This window comes from Oncorhynchus masou, chromosome 5, assembly GCF_036934945.1.
Source record: "Oncorhynchus masou masou isolate Uvic2021 chromosome 5, UVic_Omas_1.1, whole genome shotgun sequence".
NCBI lineage: Eukaryota > Metazoa > Chordata > Actinopteri > Salmoniformes > Salmonidae > Oncorhynchus > Oncorhynchus masou.
Window position 1 is genome coordinate 69,473,504 of NC_088216.1, and position 22,974 is coordinate 69,496,477.

Below are 22,974 nucleotides of genomic sequence, written 5' to 3' on the forward strand. Positions count from 1 at the left end.
ACACAGACTGCCAGAAGCACTGCACTGTAATCCATATACAAATACACATTGAGATATCACAGCATTTCATGGCGGGATAATTCCATCCCAATGTTAAAGGGCAATTCCACCACTTTCAACCTCTTTTTCATTAGCTACATCACAATACCAGGGCCTACACACATTTATTTCTACAGCACATTTCTATCACAGAAACACACAATTTCCACATATGTAGACACTAGTATTGTGCTTGTAAATTGAAAACAATGTTGAAAAGTGTCGGAATTGACCGTTAATGCGCACATAATCGAGCCACAATATTATATTTGTTTTTATAGTGATTGTACACACCGCAACTTGTCCTCCTTTGTCAGCGAGGTACTGTCTGACATCATTCAGTGCTGCTGACGCACACTGCCTACAAGGGACAGTGGGAAAACTGAGTCAGAGGCAGCAGTGACAAGACTAAAAAGAGCCACTGGTGGGTTAGCAGAGACAAATAAATGTAGTTTGCTTAATCACAGACACTGGTTAAAAACAGGAAGTAATATCATATAATACCGTGATATTTTAAGGCAATTTAAACCTGGGATGGGGCTATGCGAAATACTGCCCCCTTTGGATGAATTGTGTGCCCAAAGTAAACTAAAAAAAAAACGGTCAAAAATTGCTAATATATGCATATAATAATTATTATTGAATAGAAAACACTCTAAAGCTTCTAAAACCGTTCAAATTATGTCTGTATGTAAAGCAGAACTCACAGGGCAGCCATTCTCCCAAACTCTCTCTCTCTCCTAAGAAAGTTGCTCCAACTTTGACGTCATCGCCCCCACCCTTCCCAACCAGCTACGGATCTGGGAACAGTTTCTATTTCTTCAGCGCGCTCTCGTCTTTCAATGAGACATGGAACGGAGAAAGTAGCACGAGCTTTGACTGCTTGGTGGGCAAAATACTGAGGTGTCACGAGTTTTCAGGAGCGCGCTCTGTGAAAAGGGACTTTTTTCTCCAGTCTGGCTGACGAGAGTTCGTTATGTTTGATTTAATCGCCAATTGTTTTGTAAGTTAACATCCTAAAGCTTGATTCTGCACTTAGTTTGACCAGTTTAGTCGACATATAATATGTAAGTTTGAAGTTTTGATGCGCAATTTTCGTGATCAGAAGTCCTTTTTGGGGTAATTCACCTGAAGATGTTAGCTTTTGCTAATACAAAGACACACCAACAGCAACCAAACGTTATTAGGTAAGTATAACTCCTTCCACGGCATTCTTGTCGAAGACCATCAAAGGTAAGGGAATATTTATGTTATAAAATTGTATTTTTGTCGAATCCAACATAGTAGAGAAATAATGCTAATGGCTGAGCGCCGTCTCAGATTATTGAATAGTGAACGAATTCTGTAACGTTAAAAATAAAAGTAACACAGCGTTTGCATTAAGAAGAAGTGTATCTTTCTAAATATATGTAGAACATGTATATTTAGTCAAAGTTTATGATGTTTATTGCTGTTATCTGGCGTTAGCTGCTGGAGATATTTATAATTTCTCCGGTCATTTCTGCTGCATTTTTTGAACATGGCTCAATGTAAATGGAGATTTATGGATATAAATTGCATATTATTGAAAAAAACATAAATGTACTGTGTAACATGTGCTATTACTGTCATCTGATGAAGATTTTCAAAAGGTTAGTGAATTATTTTTCTTTTAATCCTGCGTTTGTGATTGTGCTATTTTGCATAGCCATGTGGCTACATATTGTATGTTTCCCTAGTGGTGGTTTAACATAAATATGTGCTATGTTTTCGCTGTAAAACATTTTAGAATTCTGACATGCTGGGTAGATGAACAAGGTGTTTATCTTTCATTTAAGCTATTGGACTTGTTAATGTGTGGAGGTTAAATATTTTTAAGAATATTTTTGCTTTCCCTGCGCCACCATTTGGGCTGAAGGGGGGTTCCTAATTGGGAACCCGTAGCCCCATATGGTTTTAAATAAAAATAAATAAATCAAAAATTGGGGGGGGGGGGGGATTCAAGGACAAGTGGATCTTCCCAGTGTTTTAACTTGTTCACAGCAGAGGAGCAAAGCACTGGAAATGTTTCTTACTGTCTGATCTTCAGGCCCTCCTCGTTGTCTGGACGGAAGAACTCAAAGGACTTGTAGATCTTCACACACTCACGCCGGTACTGCCCAACATTGAACTCTAAATAGGGGAAAGAAAGAGTTACATGTTTTACTTTTCTAGATACTATTACAGACTAGAGGTCGACCAATTAATCGGAATGGCTGATTAGGGACGACTAATTAGGGACGATTTCAAGTTTTCATAACAATTGGTAATCGGCATTTTTGGACACCGATTGTGGCCCAATTTTTTTTTAACCTTTATTTAACTAGGCAAGTCAGTTAAGAACACATTCTTATTTTCAATGACGGCCTAGGAACGGTGGGTTAACTGCTGGTGATGATTTAACAAGCGCATTCGCAAAAATAGCACTGTCGTTTCACCAATGTACCTAACCATAAACATCAATGCCTTTCTTTAAGATCAATACACAAGTATATATGTGTAAACCTGCATATTTAGTTAATATTGCCTGCTAACATGACTTTCTTTTAACTAGCGAAATTGTGTCACTTCTCTTGCGTTCCGTGCAAGCAGTCAGGGTATATGCAGCAGTTTGGGCTGCCTGGCTTGTTGCGAACTGTGTGAAGACCATTTATTCCTAACAAAGACCATAATTAATTTGCCAGAATCGTACATAATTATGACATAACATTGAAGGAAGCCACCCGTTAGATAAAATACGACGCCCGTTAGATAAAATACGACGCCCGTTAGATAAAATACGACGGCCGTTAGATAAAATACGACGGCCGTTAGATAAAATACGACGCCCGTTAGATAAAATACGACGCCCGTTAGATAAAATACGACGCCCGTTAGATAAAATACGACGCCCGTTAGATAAAATACGACGCCCGTTAGATCAAATATGGAACGGTTTCACTGAAAGAAAAAACATTTGGTTTTCGAAATGATAGTTTCCAGATTTGACCATATTAATGACCTAAGGCTTGTATTTCCGTGTGTTATTATGTTATAATTAAGTCTATGATTTGATATTTGATAGAGCAGTCTGACTGAGCGGTGGTAGGCAGCGGCAGGCTCGTAAGCATTCATTTAAATAAGCACTTTCGTGCATTTGCCAGCAGCTCTTCTTTGTGCTTCAAGCATTGAGCTGTTTATGACTTCAAGCCTATCAACTCCCGAGATTAGGCTGGTGTAACCGATGTGAAATAGCTAGCTAGTTAGCGGGGTGCGCGTTAATAGCTGTTCAATCGGTGACGGCACTCGCTCTGAGACCTTGAAGTAGTTGTTCCCCTTGCTCTGCAAGGGCCGCGGCATTTGTGAAGCAATGGATAACGAGGGTAGCTGTTTTCAATGTGTTCCTGGTTCGAGCCCAGGTAGGGGCGAGGAGAGGGACGGAAGCTATACTGTTACACTGGCAATACTAAAGTGCCTATAAGAACATCCAATAGTCAAAGGTATATGAAATACAAATGGTATAGCGAGAAATAGTCCTATAATTCCTATGATAACTACAACCTAAAACTTCTTACCTGGGAATATTGAAAACTCATGTTAAAGGGAACCACCAGCTTTCATATGTTCTCATGTTCTGAGCAAGGAACTTAAATGTTAGCTTTCTTACATGGCACATATTGCACTTTTACTTTTTTCTCCAACACTTTGTTTTTGCATTACTTAAACCAAATTGAACATGTTTCATTATTTATTTGAGGCTAAATTGATTTTATTGATGTATTATATTAAGTTAAAATAAAAGTGTTCATTCAGTATTGTTGTAATAGTCATTATTACAAATAAATAAATACTTTTTAAATACTTTTTTTAATAAAAATCGTCTGATTAATCGGTATCGGCATTGAAAAATCATAAATGGTCGACCTCTATTACAGACTGTTGAGGGGAATTCTTACGAGTTTGAGTGTGTGTGTGAGTGGATTGCCGAAATGTAATTTCAGGTAAAACGGCTGAGAGTTGGTACCTCTGGTGGGCACGCCGATCCAGTTGAGATAGCGGGTGAGCTTCTTGGAGATGTAGGTCTTCCCTCTGGCTGGGAGGCCCACCGTCACTATCAGGGTGGGGCAGTTGGTCATACATACTGCACATGGAAAAAGAGTAGAGGGAGAGACAGGTTAAATTATTCTACTATATTTGGACAGACCGGCATTGAAATATAAACATAACCGAACACAGTGCAGGCTATAGCAGTGAAGGGCTCTGATTACAACATTTTTTCATTAAATTGTCCTAAATGACCTTTTGGAGTTAATTCCCAAGTGAACTTTTGTCCCTCAACTGACCTGCCCTCTGTAACTCACACTAACTATTGAACCAAGTGAAAGAGAGCAGTTTGCAAAGATGGCAACATTGTGTTGAAATCGGATAAGGACAACATATTCCACCAATCACTGTGTACTAATGCTATCTAACATGAAGAAAGAAAACCATATCAGAAAGTACTGGGAATGTTGTCAATAAGGAGTAGAGGTACCAAATGTCACAAGTGCCACCATGGCACGCTATTGTGAAATGACAGTACAAACCAAGTCATCTGGAGACTTGTAACCTAGTTTCCACACACACACACTTTCTCTCACCCGATCTGTAGAGGACAGGGTGAGAGAGGAGCCAGTGTCTCGGCTTCATATCATATCCCTTTGGTGAAAAAGACAATCCAGTGGTGTTAATACAACAAGTCAATGCCAGGAACAAATGTCAAAGTTGCCTATATGTTTGTGAGTTTCAAACATAAAAACCTGTGCAGCAAGCCAGCAACTGATCAGGTTACGTATTACAAACCATGGTGATATTCTATGACTGACCAAGCCAGTAAAACCTTCAGTTGTCATAGAGATCTCTCATGAGGGAAATGTAGCATGCAAAATACTATTGTCAATAGCAGCTTATTCTGACCAGGAAAGTGGCCTATGATGTCTGGTCAACCCACAGAACAAATCATACTAATAAAAATACTATTGAACAGGGTAATACAGGCTGAGAGAAGCAGATCCACAGAGTCCAGTGCCAGGAGTCAGGACTAGAATTCCTGTTTACCAACAAGTTTGGATTGACAAAGGATGGGGCAGTAAATTAGGACAATGCCGCCATGGATTACCATCTACTGGCCTGTTGTGAACAGTCAGAACTGGGAGAACAGACAATAGATACTTCAATGAGCAGTGTGTCCTGAAAGTGACTTAGTTTGCCACTAATGCTCAACAGCTTAGGTTGTTGTACTGGCATCTGCTTCTTTCACAAATCAGGACAAAATATACAATGAGATTAACACTGAGAAGTAAAGGACGTTGCTCTGGACTGGAGAGGGGCCAGTCCAATGACAGTATGAAGAACCAGTCAGAAGGGCAGTCAGAACAGACAGTCATCAGATAACAGGCAGCAAAGATCATCAATAATCGATTGCCAAGAAAACTAATGTTCTTTCTCTGGCTGACGATCACGCCGTTGACACATTTATATTTTCTCCACGTAATCAACGAAAATTACGTTAAGACACAATAATGGATAAGAACCTGGCTTGACGCTCGGCTGCACGTTTGTAATGTTAACTAGTAATAGATAAATGTAACGTTAGCTAACTATGAATAAAATGCATTTTCACCACGTAAACAACGTACATTAAATGTATTATTCGTGCGTGTGCAACAATCGGCTTGCGGTCTAGCCGCGTCGGTAACGTTATATACGCACCCTTTCTCTGAGATATGTGTTTCTCGGGAAGGCCATTTTTACACGGCAACGGCATCCATATTTTCTTAAGCGGGTTTTGAGTGAGTTCACGCGGCGTTGCAGAGTTCGATGGTCGTTCTTCCATTCCAACTTCCATTGAGGACATGGTGGTTGCTTCGACTACTGTGGCGCGGAGCCTTTTGTCATGCGTTTCAGGTGAATGGTCTCGCATCAGTGTTCTGTTGAAGTCTGGCGGTATCGTGGTGAAACCACAGAAGGATGTGCCTACCATAATCTCGCGAAAACACGCGCACATTTGCTCGGAAACAATGAAGTAACGCTGTTGCTGTTAATGCTATTACAATTTCCCTCAAATGTCATACTTCCACATTTAGATTGGGATTAATGGTCTACTAAATGACTTAATTATTCCCTAAACATCTGTAGTTTCAAGCTCTCTACAAACACGGACAATGTATCAATTCGGAGACACTAATACGTTGTATTCTGTTTACCGTAGTAACTACACAATACGACATCGTATACCGAGTATTTAAGATCAAATCACATTTTATTAGTCACATGCGCCGAATACAAAATGTGTAGACTTTCTCCATTAGAAGCAGTAGCTAATCTTCCTGGGGTCCCTGGGGGTCATCATAAAACTTGCAAATACCTGACAAAGTACAGAACAGTAATAGACAGGAACAACATAATATATTGAAATTCGAATAAATTATATATGGGACAGACACCAAGAGACAACAAAAATACTATTTACACACTATTCATATTATTATATACAGTACAGTTAAATTAGATATTTAGAAAGAGGAGAGGCTCTGTGATACAATATTTTTTTATATGTTTTAAATCAAAATTAGCTTTTTGGCTTCGTAACCTTCTGTGAGCTTGTGTGGCCTATCACTTCGCAGCTGAGGCATTGTTGCACCAAGACATTTCCACTTCACAATAACAGCACTTACAGTTCTAGCAGGGCAGAAATTTGACGAACTGACTTGTTGGAAAGGTGGCATCCTATGACGGTCCGACGTTGAAAGTCACTGAGCTATTCTGAGCTATTCAGTAAGGACATCCTACTAACATTGTATGTAAACATCTATAGATGCACCATCAAGAGCATCCTGACCGGTTGCATCACCGCCTGGTATGGCAACTGCTCAGCACCAGACCATAAGGCGCTATAGACGGTAGTGCGTACGACCCAGTACATCACTGGGGCCAAGCGTCCTGCCATCCAGGACCTATATAATAGGCAGTGTCAGAGGAGAGCCCAAAATATTGTCTGAGACTCCAGTCACCCAAGTCATAGACTGTTTTCTCTGCTACCGCACGGCAAGCGGTACCAGAGCACCAAGTGTAGGACCAAAAGGCTCCTTAACAGCTTCTACCCCCAAGCCATAAGACTGCTGAACAAATAATCAAATGGCCACCATTTACACAGACACCCCTCTCCATTTGTTTTGTACACTGCTGCTACTCTCTGCATAGTCACTTCACCCCTACCTACATGTACAAATGACCTCGACTAACCTGTACCCCCACACACTGACTCTGTACCCATAACCCCTGTATATAGCCTCGTTATTGTTATTTTATTGTGTTACTTTTTAAATTATTTTTTACTTTAGTTTATTTGGTAAATATTTTATTAAGTCTTCTTGAACTACACTGTTGGTTAAGGGAATGTAAGTAAGCATTTCATGGTAAGGTCTACACTTGCTGTATTCGGCACTTGACAAATAACATTTGATTTGATTTGAAATAGCTGAATCCACTAATTTCAAGGGGTGTCCAGATACTTTTATATGTATAGTGTAAATAACTTTAGGCCTTGCCTTTGGTACTTTGGCTTTCCTTGTTATGGTCACTATAGCCAATGGGAATTGATATTGCTTGGGAGCAAAGCTCTGCAGCATTGGTGAAGATATGATCAATACAAGTGGATGTCACAGATCCAACACTATTGGTATACACTCTAGTTGGTTGAATGATAACCTGGGTCATGTTGGCATTAGTCACAGTAAGAAGATTCGTCTTGAGAGGACAACTAGATGATAACCAGTCGATGTTCAGGTCACCAAGAAAATACATTTCTCTTTTAGCATCAGAAACCTTATCGAAAATCACACACATATTCTCCAGACACTGAGAGTTTGCACTTGGTGGGCTATAGCAGCAACCTAAAAGAAGAGGCTACAGATGAGGCCAGAGAACCTGCAACCACAGCACGCCTACTTTATTTGTCATGAGATCCTCTCTGAGCTTTACAAAAATATGGCTTGAATACGGTGTATTCGGAAAGTATTCAGACCCTTGACTATCTCCATTTTGTTATGTTACAGCCTTATTCTAAAAAGTATTAAATCGTTTTTTTCCTTCATCAATCTACACACAATACCCGATAATGCCAAAGCAAAAATAGTTGTTTTTTTTACATTTTTGCAAATGTATAAAAAATAAACCTGGAAAGTATTCAGACCCTTTACTCAGTACTTTGTTGAAGCATTTTTGGTGGCAATTACAGCCTCGAGTCTGCTTGGGTATGACGCTTCAAGCTTGGCATGCCTGTATTTGGGCAATTTCTCCCATTCTTCTCTGCAGATCCTCTCAAGCTCTGTCAGGTTGGATGGGGAGTGTTGCTGCACAGCTATTTTAGCCAGCATACCACCCTGCATACCACTGCTTGCTTGCTTCTGAAGCTAAGCAGGCTTGGTCCTGGTCATTCCCTGGATGGGAGACCAGATGCTGCTGGAAGTGGTGTTGGAGGGCCAGTAGGAGCCACTCTTTCCTCTGGTCTAAAAAAATAATATCCCAATTCCCCAGGGCAGTGATTGGGGACGCTGTCCTGTGTAGGGTGCCGTCCTTCGGATGGAACGTTGAATGGGTGTCCTGATTCTCTGAGGTCATTAAAGATCCCATGGCACTTATTGTAAGAGTAGGTGTGTTAACCCTGGTGTCCTGGCTAAATTCCCAATCTGACCCGCAAACCATCACAGTCACCTAATAATACCCAGTTTACAATTGGCTCATTTATCCCCTGTAACTATTCCCCAGGTCGTTGCTGTCAATGAGAATGTGTTCTCAGTCAACTTACCTGTTAAAATAACGGATAAATAATGTAAATATTTTCAGGTCTCTCCAGAGATGTTAGATCGGGTTCAAGTCCGGGGTCTGGCTGGGCCACTCAAGAACATTCAGAGACTTGTCACTCCTGTGTTGTCTTGGCTGTGTGCTTAGGGTCGTTGTCCTGTTGGAGGTGAACCTTTCTCTCGATCTTGACTAGTCTGCCAGTCCCTGCCGCTGAAAAACATCCCCACAGCATGGTGCTGCCACCACTATGCTTTCCCGTAGAGATGGTGGCAGGTTTCCTCCAGACGTGATGCATCAGAAAAGAAAATCTTGTTTCTCATGGTTTGAGAGTCATTAATTGCCAATAAGTGGGCTGTCATGTACCTTTTACTGAGGAGTGGCTTCTGTCTGGCCACTCTACCATAAAGGCCTGATTGGTGGACTGCTGCAGAGATGGTTGTCCTCTGGAAGGTTCTCTCATCTCCACAGAGGAACTCTGGAGCTCTGTCAGAGTGACCATCGGTTCTTGGTCACGTCCCTGACCAAGGCCCTTCTCCCCTGATTGCTCAGTTTGGCCGGGTGGCCAACTCTAGGAAGAGTCTTGGTGGTTCCAAACTTCTTCCATTTAAGAATGAAGGAGGCCTTTGTGTTCTTGGGGACCTTCAATGCCGCAGAAATTTTTTGGTACCCTTCTCCAGATCTGTGTCCAATCTGGAAGGGGCCCAATGTTGTCTGGTGGAGCTGGCCTCTCTGGAAGTTAACCTATGGTGTAGGGTGGAGCTGGTCTTTTTTGGAAGGGGCCCGATGGTACAGGCTGGAGCTGGCCTCTCTGGATGAAGCCTGGTGGTGTAGGGAGGAGCTGGCCTCTCTGGATGTGGCCTGGTGGTGAAGGGTAGAGCTGGCCTCTCTGGATGTGGCCTGGTGGTGTAGGGTAGAGCTGGCCTCTCTGGATGTGGCCTGGTGGTGAAGTGTAGAGCTGGCCTCTCTGGATGTGGCCTGGCGGTGAAGGGTAGAGCTGGCCTCTCTGGATGTGGACTGGCGGTGAAGGGTAGAGCAGGCCTCTCTGGATGTGACCTGGTGGTGAAGGGTAGAACAGGCCTCTCTGGATGTGGCCTAGTGGTGAAGGGTAGTGCAGGCCTCTCTGGATGTGGCCTGGTGGTGAAGGGTAGAGCAGGCCTCTCTGGATGTGGCCTGGTGGTGAAGGGTAGAGCTGGCCTCTCTGGATGTGGCCTGGTGGTGAAGGGTAGAGCAGGCCTCTCTGGATGTGGCCTGATGGTGTAGGGTGTAGCTGGCCTCTCTGGATGTGGCCTGGTGGTGTAGGGTGGTGCTGGACTCTCTGAGTGGGGGCTGGTGGTTGTGATCTTGGAGGATGTATGGCAAAGTTCCTCTTATTTTGGTTTTTGCTTTGTCCCAGAGGAGTTTCTTTCAGTTCCTAGCAAAAGCCTTGACACCCTGCTTGTTCAAGTGTACTAGGTCGTACATCATCTGGGGTGAATGTCACAGTGGATCGCCAGGAAAACATTGTCCAAGAGAGCACAGCCTCTAGACAAATAATTGTTGTTGCTTTGAATAATGTGGAAGGGCACAGCTCCATGTGGCAACAGGGTAGACATAGTGATTTTGGTGTTAGGAAATCTCTTTGCATCTCTGGCTGCCACAGGTTCTCTCATTGCCATCAAATTATTTGGCTCCTGAGTGGTGCAGCGGTCTAAGGCACTGCATCTCAGTGCAAGAGGCATTACTACAGTCCCTGGTATCGAATCCAGGCTGTATCACATCCGGCCGGGATGGGGAGTCCCATAGGGCAGCGCACAATTGGCCCAGCATCGTCCGGGTTTGGCTGGGGTAGACTGTCATTATAATATTTGCCCCATGTCATTTGTTTCTTGACAGACTTTTCAAGACACTTGGTGTTGTTGGTCACCATAGCTTTCTGACTGACATGCCAGGGAATAGCAGTTTCTGTCTGAGAAATGTCCCATTGGAGTCACATTAAAAATGAAGGCAATAGGGTGCTCTGCTGCTGTTGTGGGCTGTGGTGTCTGGAATGATTTTTGGGGGGATGGAGTGGGGTGGGGACCACAGATGACCTTTCGTTCCTCTCTTCTGAGGGTCCCAGCATGGCTCCACTGGCGCTGGTGCTCTGGGGCTGGGATGTAAAGATCTTGGGGAGGTCGGGTCAGACCTGATTACTGACCTCATGTACCGAGTCTGTGTGAGTTCCGGAGGTTCAATACGTGGTACTGCCGATGAGGGGATGTGAGGGTGTGATAGTGAGGGTTGTGGTAGGCTCCAGGTGTTCTCTTAGAGTGTGGATGGTGGTGTCTCTGTGTTGTAGCAATTATATGACTGCTGAAAACTCCCTTTGTAACTACTCCCTGATGTCAGCTACCTCTCTCCTCATGATGCTCTAGACCGTTGCCAGCTTCTCTCTCAGCCCCTCCTTATCCTGCCTCAGAACTGTCACCTCCCCACACAGCTCATTCACCTCTACATCCAGTAGGGAGATACTCCCAAAGCCTGGAACATGTTGTCGCTCTCCACGTCTGCAAGGGTGGCTTGGTTAGATATGACCGCGTGGGACTTTAGGAATTAACTGATTTCTCATCAGTCTTCTGATTAAAGTGTAGCAGTTAGTGTCATTCTCTTTCAAGGTGTCTGTTAGCTCTTTCAGTGATGTAAACTCTTGTATATATAGAGGATTAGTACAATTTCTAAGCCATTGAATCGTTACAGTGCCATTGTTGTAGGCATTAATGGTGAAGAGTTGATTATCAGGCTCCTGTTCATGAAATACCAAGATTTGTGGACCATTAGTGATTTATCTTTTTCCGACATGGCCAAAGTACCTACATGTGGCAGAATACCAAGCAGCAGTATGCTGTGTTGCAGGCTTTGGTTTTCCAATGTATATATTTTGAGGTTGGGTGTCAGCACGGTAGAGCATTGGGCGCACCAATTGGTGTCACCTCATTAGTCAGTATGTGTTACACCTGTGTTGGTTTGTCATCTCGTTAGTGGGAAGGTGTTTCACCTGTGCTGGCCCAGGTTATATTTAAGAGTGGTTGGCTGAGCACTCCAGTTGTTTTGAGAGATGTGGAGAGTTAACACCTTTAGTTTGCGTGGCTGATTTTAATTTCTAGACAATCAATCCTTTATCTGATCTTCCCTGGTTTTGTTTTGCTCCAGCTTTTGGTTTGCTTCCTCACTTTAAGTTTGGTATGGGGTTTTATTTTGTTTGCCTGTTCTTGGGCAAATTTAGTGGGTGCTCAAGGTGGGTGTCTTTTAGGTCCCAGTTGTTGCTAGACAACTTTCAATGGACACCCCCATGAGTGTCTTTCAGAACTCCTCCTAAAACCCCACTTGTTTTGGTTGTTGTCAGTGACTTTTAGTTTCTGTTTGAGTAACAATTTATGGTGTTCTTGCTGGGGAACGTGACATCTGTGAAGAAGAGCAGTTCAGAGATTGTATTGTCTCCAATTAGAGTATAATCAGTAAACCAATGTCTCTGGATTTTTCCCTCTTAGCTTTTGTTTGATGCTGTTTATAATGTCCAGAGTTCTGTTCAGTTGTTAGATCAAATGGAATGGGCCAAGTTCCTGCTACTATTGCCATTTGTTATTTTTAGAATTTGAGCATTGATGCAAGCAACTTTGAAATAATGCATTTTTTTTATAATAAGAAATGTTATGATACTCATGGTATCCTAACTATAGTTTATTTAACTTAACTAGGCATGTCAGTAAAGAACAAATTCTTATTTACAATGACAGCCTACCAAAAGGCCTCCTGCGGGGACGGGGGCTGATCCGTTAGGTAAACCAATAGATGCCAAGTCTTTCAGTGCATGTATCCTCCAAAGATGAAGCGGGACAGTTAATGGCTTGATCAGAGGAAGATTGGTTATGAAGAGTCTAGTGACGATCATGTAGAGGGCTACTCTGGGAACCACTGAGTTGTGTAGCTACTGCACTAATGAAAATATCAAGCTATTAAATGTGTAATTTAGGGCAATTAACAATGTTCACACCAACTACGATGTCCAGAATCATCCTACCTTATGTGCTTGTTTAGATTTTGTTTCCTTTTCAATGCCTTGTACTGTCGTTCCTTTAGAAATCTTTCAGAAACCCTCCAAATCAATTCCTTTTCCTGTTGGTTTTATCCTCTTTCTCGTTGTCCTCATGTCCTAGTCCCTCAATCCTGCTCTTGTTGCTTCTTGCCAGATCAAGTAGACTGATCAACCTGGCTATGCAAGCTTGCTAATCTCAATCTTCTCAAATGAAAAATATCTCCAGATGTGGAGAAAGCATTCCATTGAAACAACCATACTGTTCCCAAAAAACTAAAAGATTGAATCATTTTAAGAATGAGGAGGAGCCTAACTGCTGCTGCTCAGATGGGATTGAGGTAATATTTACATATAGGTAGGGGGGAAAGTGACTAGTCAATCAGGATAGATAAGAGTAGCTGCAGTGAGAGTATGTGTGTATTGGAGTGTAGTGTGTGGGTAGAGCCAGTGCAAGACTGTCAGTGCAACAACAAAAAAATGGGGTCAATGCAAATAGTCTGGGTAGCCATATGATTAACTGTTCAGTGGTCTTATGGCTTGAGGGTAGAAACTATTCAGACTGTAGGCTGCTACAGGTATAACTCACAAGATATACATCTTAACACTAAATATATAGATGTTACAGTGTAAAACATAGCGTAAAACAAATATGGGAGCTATACTTTAAGAGTTGTTTTGTACAAAACTGTTCAAACCACAATGGTGAGAATTAGCTGATGGGTAAATACCAAAGTAATATTGTAATGATTGCATGACCTCAGGATACCAACAGGTTCAGTGTTTGTGAATAACTTTTATCTCAATCCCAAACAAAAGGGTGTGCCTCTCCAATACAGGTAGTGTTTGTCCATAAGATGGCAGCATTGGGCTAGCTAAGCTTAAGATTTTGAAGCATTGATAGTACATTATACTGGATGGTGGATCAGAAGACCTGATAACACACAATAGCCCATGGATGCACAATGTTCAGAAGTGGGCACATAGTGGGCACACCTCATAGTGATTATAATTGGTACCCAAAGGTCATAACGGTAATGAATATGAATATGGAAATAACCTCTCACTCAATGTCAATAAAACAAAGGAGCTGATCGTGGACTTCAGGAAACAGCAGAGGGAGCACCACCCTATACACATCGACGGGACAGCAGTGGAGAAGGTGGAAAGTTTCAAGTTCCTCGGGGTACACATCACTGACAAACTGAAATGGTCCACCCACACAGACAGTGTGGTGAAAAAGGCGCAACAGCACCTCTTCAACCTCAGGAGGCTGAAGAAATTTGGCGTGGCACCTAAAACCCTCACAAACATTCATAGATGCACAAACGAAAGCAACCTGTCGTGCTGTATCACCACCTGGTACGGAAACTGCACCGCCAGCAACCGCAGGGCTCTCCAGGTGGTGGTGCGGTCTGCCCAACGCATAATCAGGGGGAAACTACCTGCCCTCCTGGACACCTACAGCACCCGATGTCACAGGAAGGCCTAAAAGATCATCAAGGACAACAACCACCCAGGCCACTGCTTGTTCACCCCGCTATCATCGGGGTGAAGGTGAGGTTAGAACAGGTGCATCAAAGCTGGGACCAAGAGACTGAAAAACAGCCATCAGACAATTAAATAGCCATCACTAGCACATTAGAGGCAGCTGCCCTATACATAGACTTGAAATCACTGGCCACTTTAATAATGTTTACATATTGTGCATTACTCATCTCATATAAACTCAGCAAAAAAAGAAACATCCCTTTTCAGTCTTTCAAAGATAATTCGTAAAAATCCAAATAACTTCACAGATCTTCATTGTAAAGGGTTTAAAAACTGTTTTCCATGCTTGTTCAATGAACCATAAACAATTAATGAACATGCACCTGTGGAACGGTCGTTAAGACACTAACAGCTTACAGACGGTAGGTAATTAAGGTCACAGTTATGAAAACGTAGCACACTAAAGAGGACTTTCTACTGACTCTGAAAAACACCAAAAGAAAGATGTCCAGGGTCCCTGCTCATCTATGTGAATGTGCCTTAGGCATGCTGCAAGGAGACATGAGGACTGCCAATGTCGCCAGGGCAATAAATTGCAATGTACTGTGAGACGCCTAAGATAGCGCTACAGGGAGACCTCTAGAAGGCCTCTAGAAGTGCAAACCCCTCCCATCAACCAATATCATTCATCCATTCATTCAATAATTCTGATTAAGGTAGCATTTACTTTTGTACAAAATAGTAGTCCATTTTACTGTATGTAATTTATTTTTTTATGAGGCAAGTCAGTTAAGAACAAATTCTTATTTTCAATGACGGCCTAGAAACAGTGGGTTAACTGCCTGTTCAGGGGCAGAAGGACAGATTTGTAGCAGCTTGGGGGTTTGAACTTGCAACCTTTTGGCTACTAGTCCAACGCTCTAACCACTAGGCTACCCTGCCGCCCCATTGTTATACAGTACTTGCTTTGATACCATATTTACATTACAATAAGTGTACTGTAATATGAAATATAGAATTTTACTTGCCACAGAGCTGCCTGTAAGATACTGTCAAATTCACGGTAAACTCGTTACAATGTGCCCCTGACAGAGATTTGCCCTTTTATAATTATTGTTTGTGCATTCTGTAGTGTAGATTCTCTAACCAGTCCAATACTACCACTCCACATTCTTTGGAGCTAACAAACCTGATTTGTCAGCGTCAATCTGGTTATGACAAGGTTTGACTTCAAACAGTAAGCTTTAGTCACTACACTTTAAAGGGGTTGCCCAGAATGGTAAGTTATAGGCAGCGTGCGGCATGTAAGTTACTGTATTTCATACTGAAGTACACCTACTGTAATATTAATACAGTATCAAAGCAAGTACTGTGTAATGACAGTTTGACACACAGTACAATACTGTAAAAAAAGTAAATGCTACTGTAATGAATGAATTAAATTAATTTAGGTGAGATGGGGTTATTAATTCACAGTATTTACATGGGATTGGTGCAAGCAGGTTGGCTGCTATAGTCAGGAGTTCCTTGCGAGCACCACATCTATTTCTATGGGCACAAGCACTGTTCATGACACAAACTGTTCACACCCCTCTTGTTGGCGAAGATAACATTTTGCAGGTTTAAAGCTAATTTCCTGCAATTCTAAACATTTTGTCATGGGGTACAGAGAACATATTGGGAAAGAGGATACCTTGTCAGTTGTACAACTGAATGCATTCAACTGAAATGTTAATCGACATCCACGACTTCGACACCCGGGGTTTTGCAGTTTTAAATCAAATTTTCTTGCAATTCTATACATTTTATCCATGTCTAATGTGCATTCATGTGATATTTGAGTAACTCCAACATTAAAACATCACAACACAATCTATGGGCTAAAAAAACCTAGCTAACAAAAAACATTAGCATTAACATTTCTGACAAGTTATACATAGCTCTCTAAGGTATGCAATTGTAACAGTACAGCTTCCGTCTCTCTCCTCACCCCTACCTGGGCTTGAACCAGGGACCCTCTGCACACATCAACAACAGCCTCCCTCAAAGCATTGTTACCCATCGCAACACAAAATCCACGGCCCATGTGGAGCAAGGGGAACAACTACTTCAAGGTCTCAAAGCGAGTGACGTCACCCAATTGAAACGCTATTAGCACGCACCATCGCTAACTAGCAAGCCATTTCACATCGGTTACACAATGAATGACATGACAAGAGGAAAACTGATAATGCACTTCCCAATTTCGAAATCTAATATTACAACTTTCAAGAGTAAGTTGTTTGGGAACCACTGTGCTAAGTAATTACAGAATATAAATTAATATTTGGTGTTATATCACTTGCACTTAATAGAGGCCTTAACAAAGGCTTCCAAACATACAGCAACTACAGGGCAAAACAGGTCATGGCAAAATGCTCAACCAATAAAAGTTTACGACTTGCTACCACTCTAAGCTGACTCCTATACATTTTCAACTAAATAAAGGTTAAATAAAGGTTAAATAAAAATTGATATCCATATAAATGTTACAGCATTCTCACTAACTGGTACAACAAATATAGCCTCTTACAAAGCACACCTCTAAATAAGTTAATGAACCAGAAACAACAATATTTGTTTTTGAAGCAAAAGTTTTTTAAATAAATTTTTTACCCCCTTTTTCTCCCCAATTTCGTGATCACGATCTTGTCTCATCGCTGCAACTACCCAACAGGCATGGGAGAGGTGAAGGTCAAGTCATGCGTCCACCATAACATGACTCGCCAAGCCGCGCTTCTTAACACCCGCTCGCTTAACCAGGAATCCAAAGTGTCGGAGGAAACACCGTTGAACTGACGACCTGAGTCAGCCTGCAGGGGCCTGGCCCACCACAAGGAGTTGCTGGAGCGCAATGAGCCTAGTAAAGCCCCCCCACCCGGTCAAACCCTCCAATAACCAGGATGATACTGGGTCAATTGTGGGCTGCCCTATGGGACTCCCGGTCATGGCTGGTTGTGACAGCCTGGGATCAAACGCCAGGCTGTAATGATGCCATAACACTGTGATGCTGTGCCTTAGATCGCCCATAATTAACTACAATTTACAGTATGCTGTAGTAAAACGGGTCACACAGTATTTCACTGTTGATAATACACAATTTCCCTTTATACATTTTGCCGTTACAGTCTATGTAAATTCCTTGGTTTTTCAACCTGCCAGATAGGTGTGCTTGCCAGAAAGCCTTTTAGCCTGTCATTTATAGTCAAAACATTGGGATAGCACACAGTGAATGCCCTATGAGCAACTAAGTCAGTGAAAACACAATTCATACATAGTTGCCAGTATTGTTTTTGGTGCAGCAGCTGCAACACCACAGTGAGGTGGTTTTCCAATGATATAAATCAACTCATGACTGAACCTTCTACACTACACTGTATCATGAACAGAAAGTGGGTCTAGCATGGCCCCTCCCACACAACCTGGCCTCAGAGCATTTCATATTATTCTGTACATAAATCCAAAACACTACATTTAGTATGATATGTTGTATTCCATATGGTACATATTAATTTGTGGTGTCCATCACCAATTTCATATGATATGTGACGAATTACAATCTGTATTATATGTTATGAATTTGCAAATGTCCAATATGTTACAATTTTGCAAAACCTACAATGTGTTAAGAATCTGCAAAAAAAATGACATTAGCTAGCTTGCTAGCTAGGTGGCTAACATTATCTAGCTTCCTAATGTTAGCTGGGTTACGGGTTAAGTTTAGGAGTTATGTTAAAGGGTTTAGGTTAGTGGTACGGTTAACTAAAAGAGTAAAGGTTAGTGTTAGGGGAAGGGTTAGCTAACATGCTACGTAGTTGCTAAGCAGTTGCAAAGTATCTCAAAAGTAGTAAGTAGTTGAAAAGGTGCTAATTAGCAAAAATTCTAAAGTTGTCCGTGATGAGATTCAAACTCGCAACCATTGGGTTGCTAGATCTTCTCGTTATATGTCAAGCCATCCACCCAGACTTAACCATTTGTCTTATGTAACCATACCAAACGTAACATATCATACTCATTCAGGGTCCCGGATTTATGTTCACTAGAATAACGACCCTGGGTTTATAAGCTCGGACATCGACTCTGCCACTTGAGCATGCTTTTGGGACACAGTCGATAGTGCGCTGGACTTCGGGCTAGATGGTCGGGGGTTCGAGGCCTGCTCTATGCCTGTTTCATTACATTGGTGTCAGAAGTGGGATCAGACCATGCATCCATGACACAGCGTGTGCTTGGCCAGTGAGCGCGTTCCTATAAGACGTAGAGTCGCAAGGACGATCTCTTTGAAAGGAGGAAGTAGTGTAACGACCCTGGGTTTATAAGCGCGGATATCAACTCTGCTGCTTGAGCATGCTTTTGGGGCACAGTCGATCGTGTGCTGGATTTCGTGCTAGAAGGTCGGGGTTCGAGGCCTGCTCCCTGCCTGTTTCATTACACTATGTTACGTCTAGTGTATGAGACCAGGCTGTCCCACGTCGCAGCTGTCAGGGAGCGTTCGCCCTTAATAGCTCAATGGTTGTGCTAGAAGCAATAACACATAGAAACTCACTTAGCCTAGAAATGCCAAGGTTATCTGTAGCATGTTTACCATATAATATATCGTAACTGTTCCTAAAAAGTCAGTTTATTTGAGTTTAAATGAAAGATTCCAAAGGGGTCTGTGGTTAAAATAGCAATTATTTTGCAGAGCCTAAATTCAGCAAACTGTCCTTCCAAATCGGCCCCAAGAAACTATTGCATGTCACTGTCACATTACATTATTACCTTTGTCTGGCAAACACCAGTAATCCTGGTAGCGCCAGGTAGGCTATATGAATGAATTATCAAGCTTTGATCACATATTGCAAACTAAATGTACACTTCATCCTATGAAACTATATTGCCCATGTTGAATGAATGGACTTGTACGACTGAGTGGAATCAGCTTCAAATTAAATAGCTGCTCATATGCAATAAATAACATCTGTTTGTCAGTGTGGTAAAACAATCTGTCGTGAATGTCAATCTTCAAAACGTCTACACTGTAGGTCGTATCGTCGTCACGATAAGGTCATTTTTCAGCGTCAAAACAACACATTCCCTATGACATCTACACTTGTTTACGTCTTCCCGAAAAGCCCATACGTCGTTTTCGGTTGGCTATTCACAGCCCAGTTTTAGTCGAATGTATGCATGCATAGCACATAATAAACCTTATTATCTAAAGGCCAAATTCCTTACCCGTCAGATCCAGATTCTGCGTGCTTTTTGAACGACTGGAGCCTCTCATCATCCCTATTTAGTTCTGGTGTAACCTACGTTGCGTAGAGGTTGGTTGTGGTGTGTGTGCGTCTGATGTGAGAGGGGCAATCACACGGAAGAAACGTGCCGCAGCCAGTTGAGGTCGAGAGCTGTGCGATACTGTGATGCATGTCGTCTATGCATGCACACACCCACTTCTGCTGGATTGCTTCAGAGTGATTGGGATTCCTCTGTAAGAGGCTCCGGCTGAGTTACTATCCAGTTTCTCAAAATGAACATATTTGAACACATATGTTATTTGTCTTATTGTTCACACTGTGTTTCAGCTTGGGCCAGGAAATCAAATTAAATCACAAGACAGTCAGGTAGGAGTTTAGGACAGGTGACTGATGCTGTGTAGCCTACTGAACAATGTGTATAATGTCCTTAGCCTGCTGTGTTGAATGAGTTACAGGCTATATATAGACTGAGATGTAGGCCAAGGTCTTCCAGTGAGTCTAAGAACTCATTTATTTAAGTTTCCTCTGGGAGATTGTGTTTACCACAGATGGGATCTGAATGAACACATTTTCAGTGCAATACACCTGAAAGTTAAGCTGCTGTAGCCTAATCTGAATTTTACGATGACATAGCCTATTGATTTAGTAGCGACACTAAATTAGCTATATGGGTTAAGTGGACACACACACACACACCTAACATTGTGACCCAGCAGCCCAGCAGAGATAACAGTGCAGCACGTGACCCGCCTTTGTGGACTGAAGATCGAGAGAGAGAGATAATTGCAGGGTGCTGTATGTGAGCACAAGATCTAAGGGTAGATAAATGAGGGGGTCATCATAATGGTGAGAGGGAAAGAGACATATGGTAAAAGGCTGATAGGAAGAGATAGAGCAAGTTAGAGAGAGTGATATAAGGGTCACTGTGCACAATAATGGGGCGGCAGGGTAGCCTAGTGGTTAGAGCGTTGGACTAGTAACCAAGTTCAAACCCCCGTGCTGACAAGGTACAGCACAAATCTGTCATTCTGTCCCTGAACAGGCAGTTAACCCACTGTTCCTAGGCCGTCATTGAAAATAAGAATTTGTTCTTAACTGACCTGCCTAGTTAAATAAAGGTTAAAAAAATAAAAAATGTCTTGACTCCTCACCACGTCTCCATAAGACCATAGCGATTAGTATCCCTTCGTACCACTTTTTCACCTTTCACTTCATCCTACATATCCCCCTCCCACACTCTAGCCTCTGGCAGCATTCTGTGTCCAGGGCTGGCTAAACAGGCTGTGTCCAGACCAGTCACTGCTGGAGGCACAATAAATACCACCCATATCCAGTGGTGACCCATCATGCAGGGCAGGTGGGGCAGAGTTACATTAGAAGTGCCCATCCAAGAAGGCTCAAGGTCATTGGCCACAGATACAATGACGTCAAATCACGTTATATCTACAGTAGATTTGATAAGACTGATCATGTCAACATCATACTTACAAAATCTTAGCAAGCAGTCATCCTCATGAATCAAGTTGACAATCTACTGGCAAATCCTTTTTAATCCTTGTCATAGGAAGAGAAATAATGAAGATAAATTATAGATAAAATGTATCAGTGCTCATTGGCCACTGGACATAAACATTACACAACAAGTTGAAATTCGCAAATTCAACAATGAGTGGTTTGGAAGGAATCAGTGGCTACCTGCAAGCATTGCAAAGCAATCATTAGTCTGCTATTCAGTGGAGTGGCTGTGTGGTCCCAAGTCTAAGATTAACGGTCTCTTTTCCTAGTTTTAAATTATAAACATTCAACATTGGCCATGCTGTTAATGAAGCAAAACAACTGTTAACATGGAACTGCAAAATCTGACATTAGTGAGTTCCAGAAAACGGTGAACTCTGGGAAAAACGAGCTACAACTGGGAAAATACATTTTGAACTTTCCTCTAACTCGGAATTGTAAATTGGGAACTCGGACCTCTTTCTAGAGCTACGACCTGAAGATCACTGACGTCATTGTGCTTGAAAGCACCATAAATCCAGAGAATGCCAGACAAAGTTGATGACAAAATTTGCCCATGAAGGACTGCTGCGCCACCTTCTTATTCAAGTGAGCACAGCTCAACAAGTTGAGTCCAACAGTGTATTGTATGCTGCTGCGTAAATTATGTAATATTCCAGGGAGATACCTATACTTTAGCTAAGAAAGTAATACTAAGTGTATGTTGTGTAATAAACTGTTTGTAGCCAATGTGCCACACCCTATTAAACTGGTCTATTTTCACCTCTAAATTTTGCCTCCTGTTCTAACTTGGTGGTGGACATGTAGCCTATAACCTGTTTTTGAGAAATGTAATCATTGAATATTGTAAGATCTTTCATTGTCTCGTTTGTCACTGTTTGTCGCCGTTATAGTGCAATTTACGTATTGTTTAGTGTTGTACAGTGGCTTTGCTGGCCCACCAAGATTTACATGCTAAAATCGCTACTGCCCATTCCAGCCTCCTGCTCTAATCATGCATCTGCTGCCATGACTGTAGTGAGCAAGTTAGTGGCTGTGGAGGAGCTGCTTTGAAGTGAAATCATAACCAACAAATGCTTTATAACAGAGTTATTGTGACATGGTAAATTTGCATTTTTATTACGAAGTACATTCTTGTCACACATGAAGAAAAAATGCAATATGTTCTGTTTTATTACTATGTATTTTACTTTCATCCAACAAAATGTAAAGGATTAAACACAGACTGTTGAATGGCTAAATGAAGTAGCATACTATCTGTGAACTGTCACTCGAACATTCCTTTTCCCTAATTCCTCGGGTGTAGAAAAGTTAGATCTGAGAATGTCAGTGAAAATATCCATGAGAAGCAAACAACAGCTGTGAGGTCATGATCTGTTTGAGCCAAATATAAGCATGGCCGATATCCCATATTAACAACAGCACAGCCAAACACAACTACACAGAACAAAAATATAAACGCAACATGTTTCATTAGCTGAATTAAAAGTTCCCCAAAATTTTCGATACACACAAAAAGCTTATTTCTCACAATTATTTTGCATAAATTTGTTTACATCCCTGTTCATTTTTCTTTGCCAAGATAACCCATCCACTTCACGGGTGTGGCATATCAATAATCTGTTCAAACAGCATGATCATTACACAAGTGCACCTTGTGCTGGGGACAATAAAAGGCCACTCTAAAATTTACAGTTTTGTCACACAACACAATGCCATAGATGCCTGAGGTTTTGAGGGAGCGTGCAATTGGCATGCTGACTG

General features: G+C 42.0%; 1 protein-coding gene across 3 annotated transcripts in view; it reads right to left on the reverse strand.

Annotated features, from left to right (window-relative positions):
• Positions 1–19,824, reverse strand: part of LOC135540154 (6-phosphofructo-2-kinase/fructose-2,6-bisphosphatase 4-like) — a 47,250-nt gene extending 27,426 nt beyond the window's left edge. For 2 of the 3 annotated variants that reach the window (XM_064966582.1, XM_064966581.1), the window contains exons 1-4: positions 5,788–6,091; positions 4,061–4,177; positions 2,094–2,190; positions 334–400 (exon numbers count right to left, since the gene is read on the reverse strand). In XM_064966582.1, the coding sequence (XP_064822654.1) occupies positions 334–400; positions 2,094–2,190; positions 4,061–4,177; positions 5,788–6,082 (576 nt within the window). In that variant the 5' untranslated portion in view covers positions 6,083–6,091. Of the gene's footprint in view, positions 1–333; positions 401–2,093; positions 2,191–4,060; positions 4,178–5,787; positions 6,092–19,675 lie in introns of those variants that run through there. The other variant, XM_064966583.1, reaches the window with a different exon arrangement.
• Positions 19,825–22,974: the final 3,150 nt, after the last annotated feature.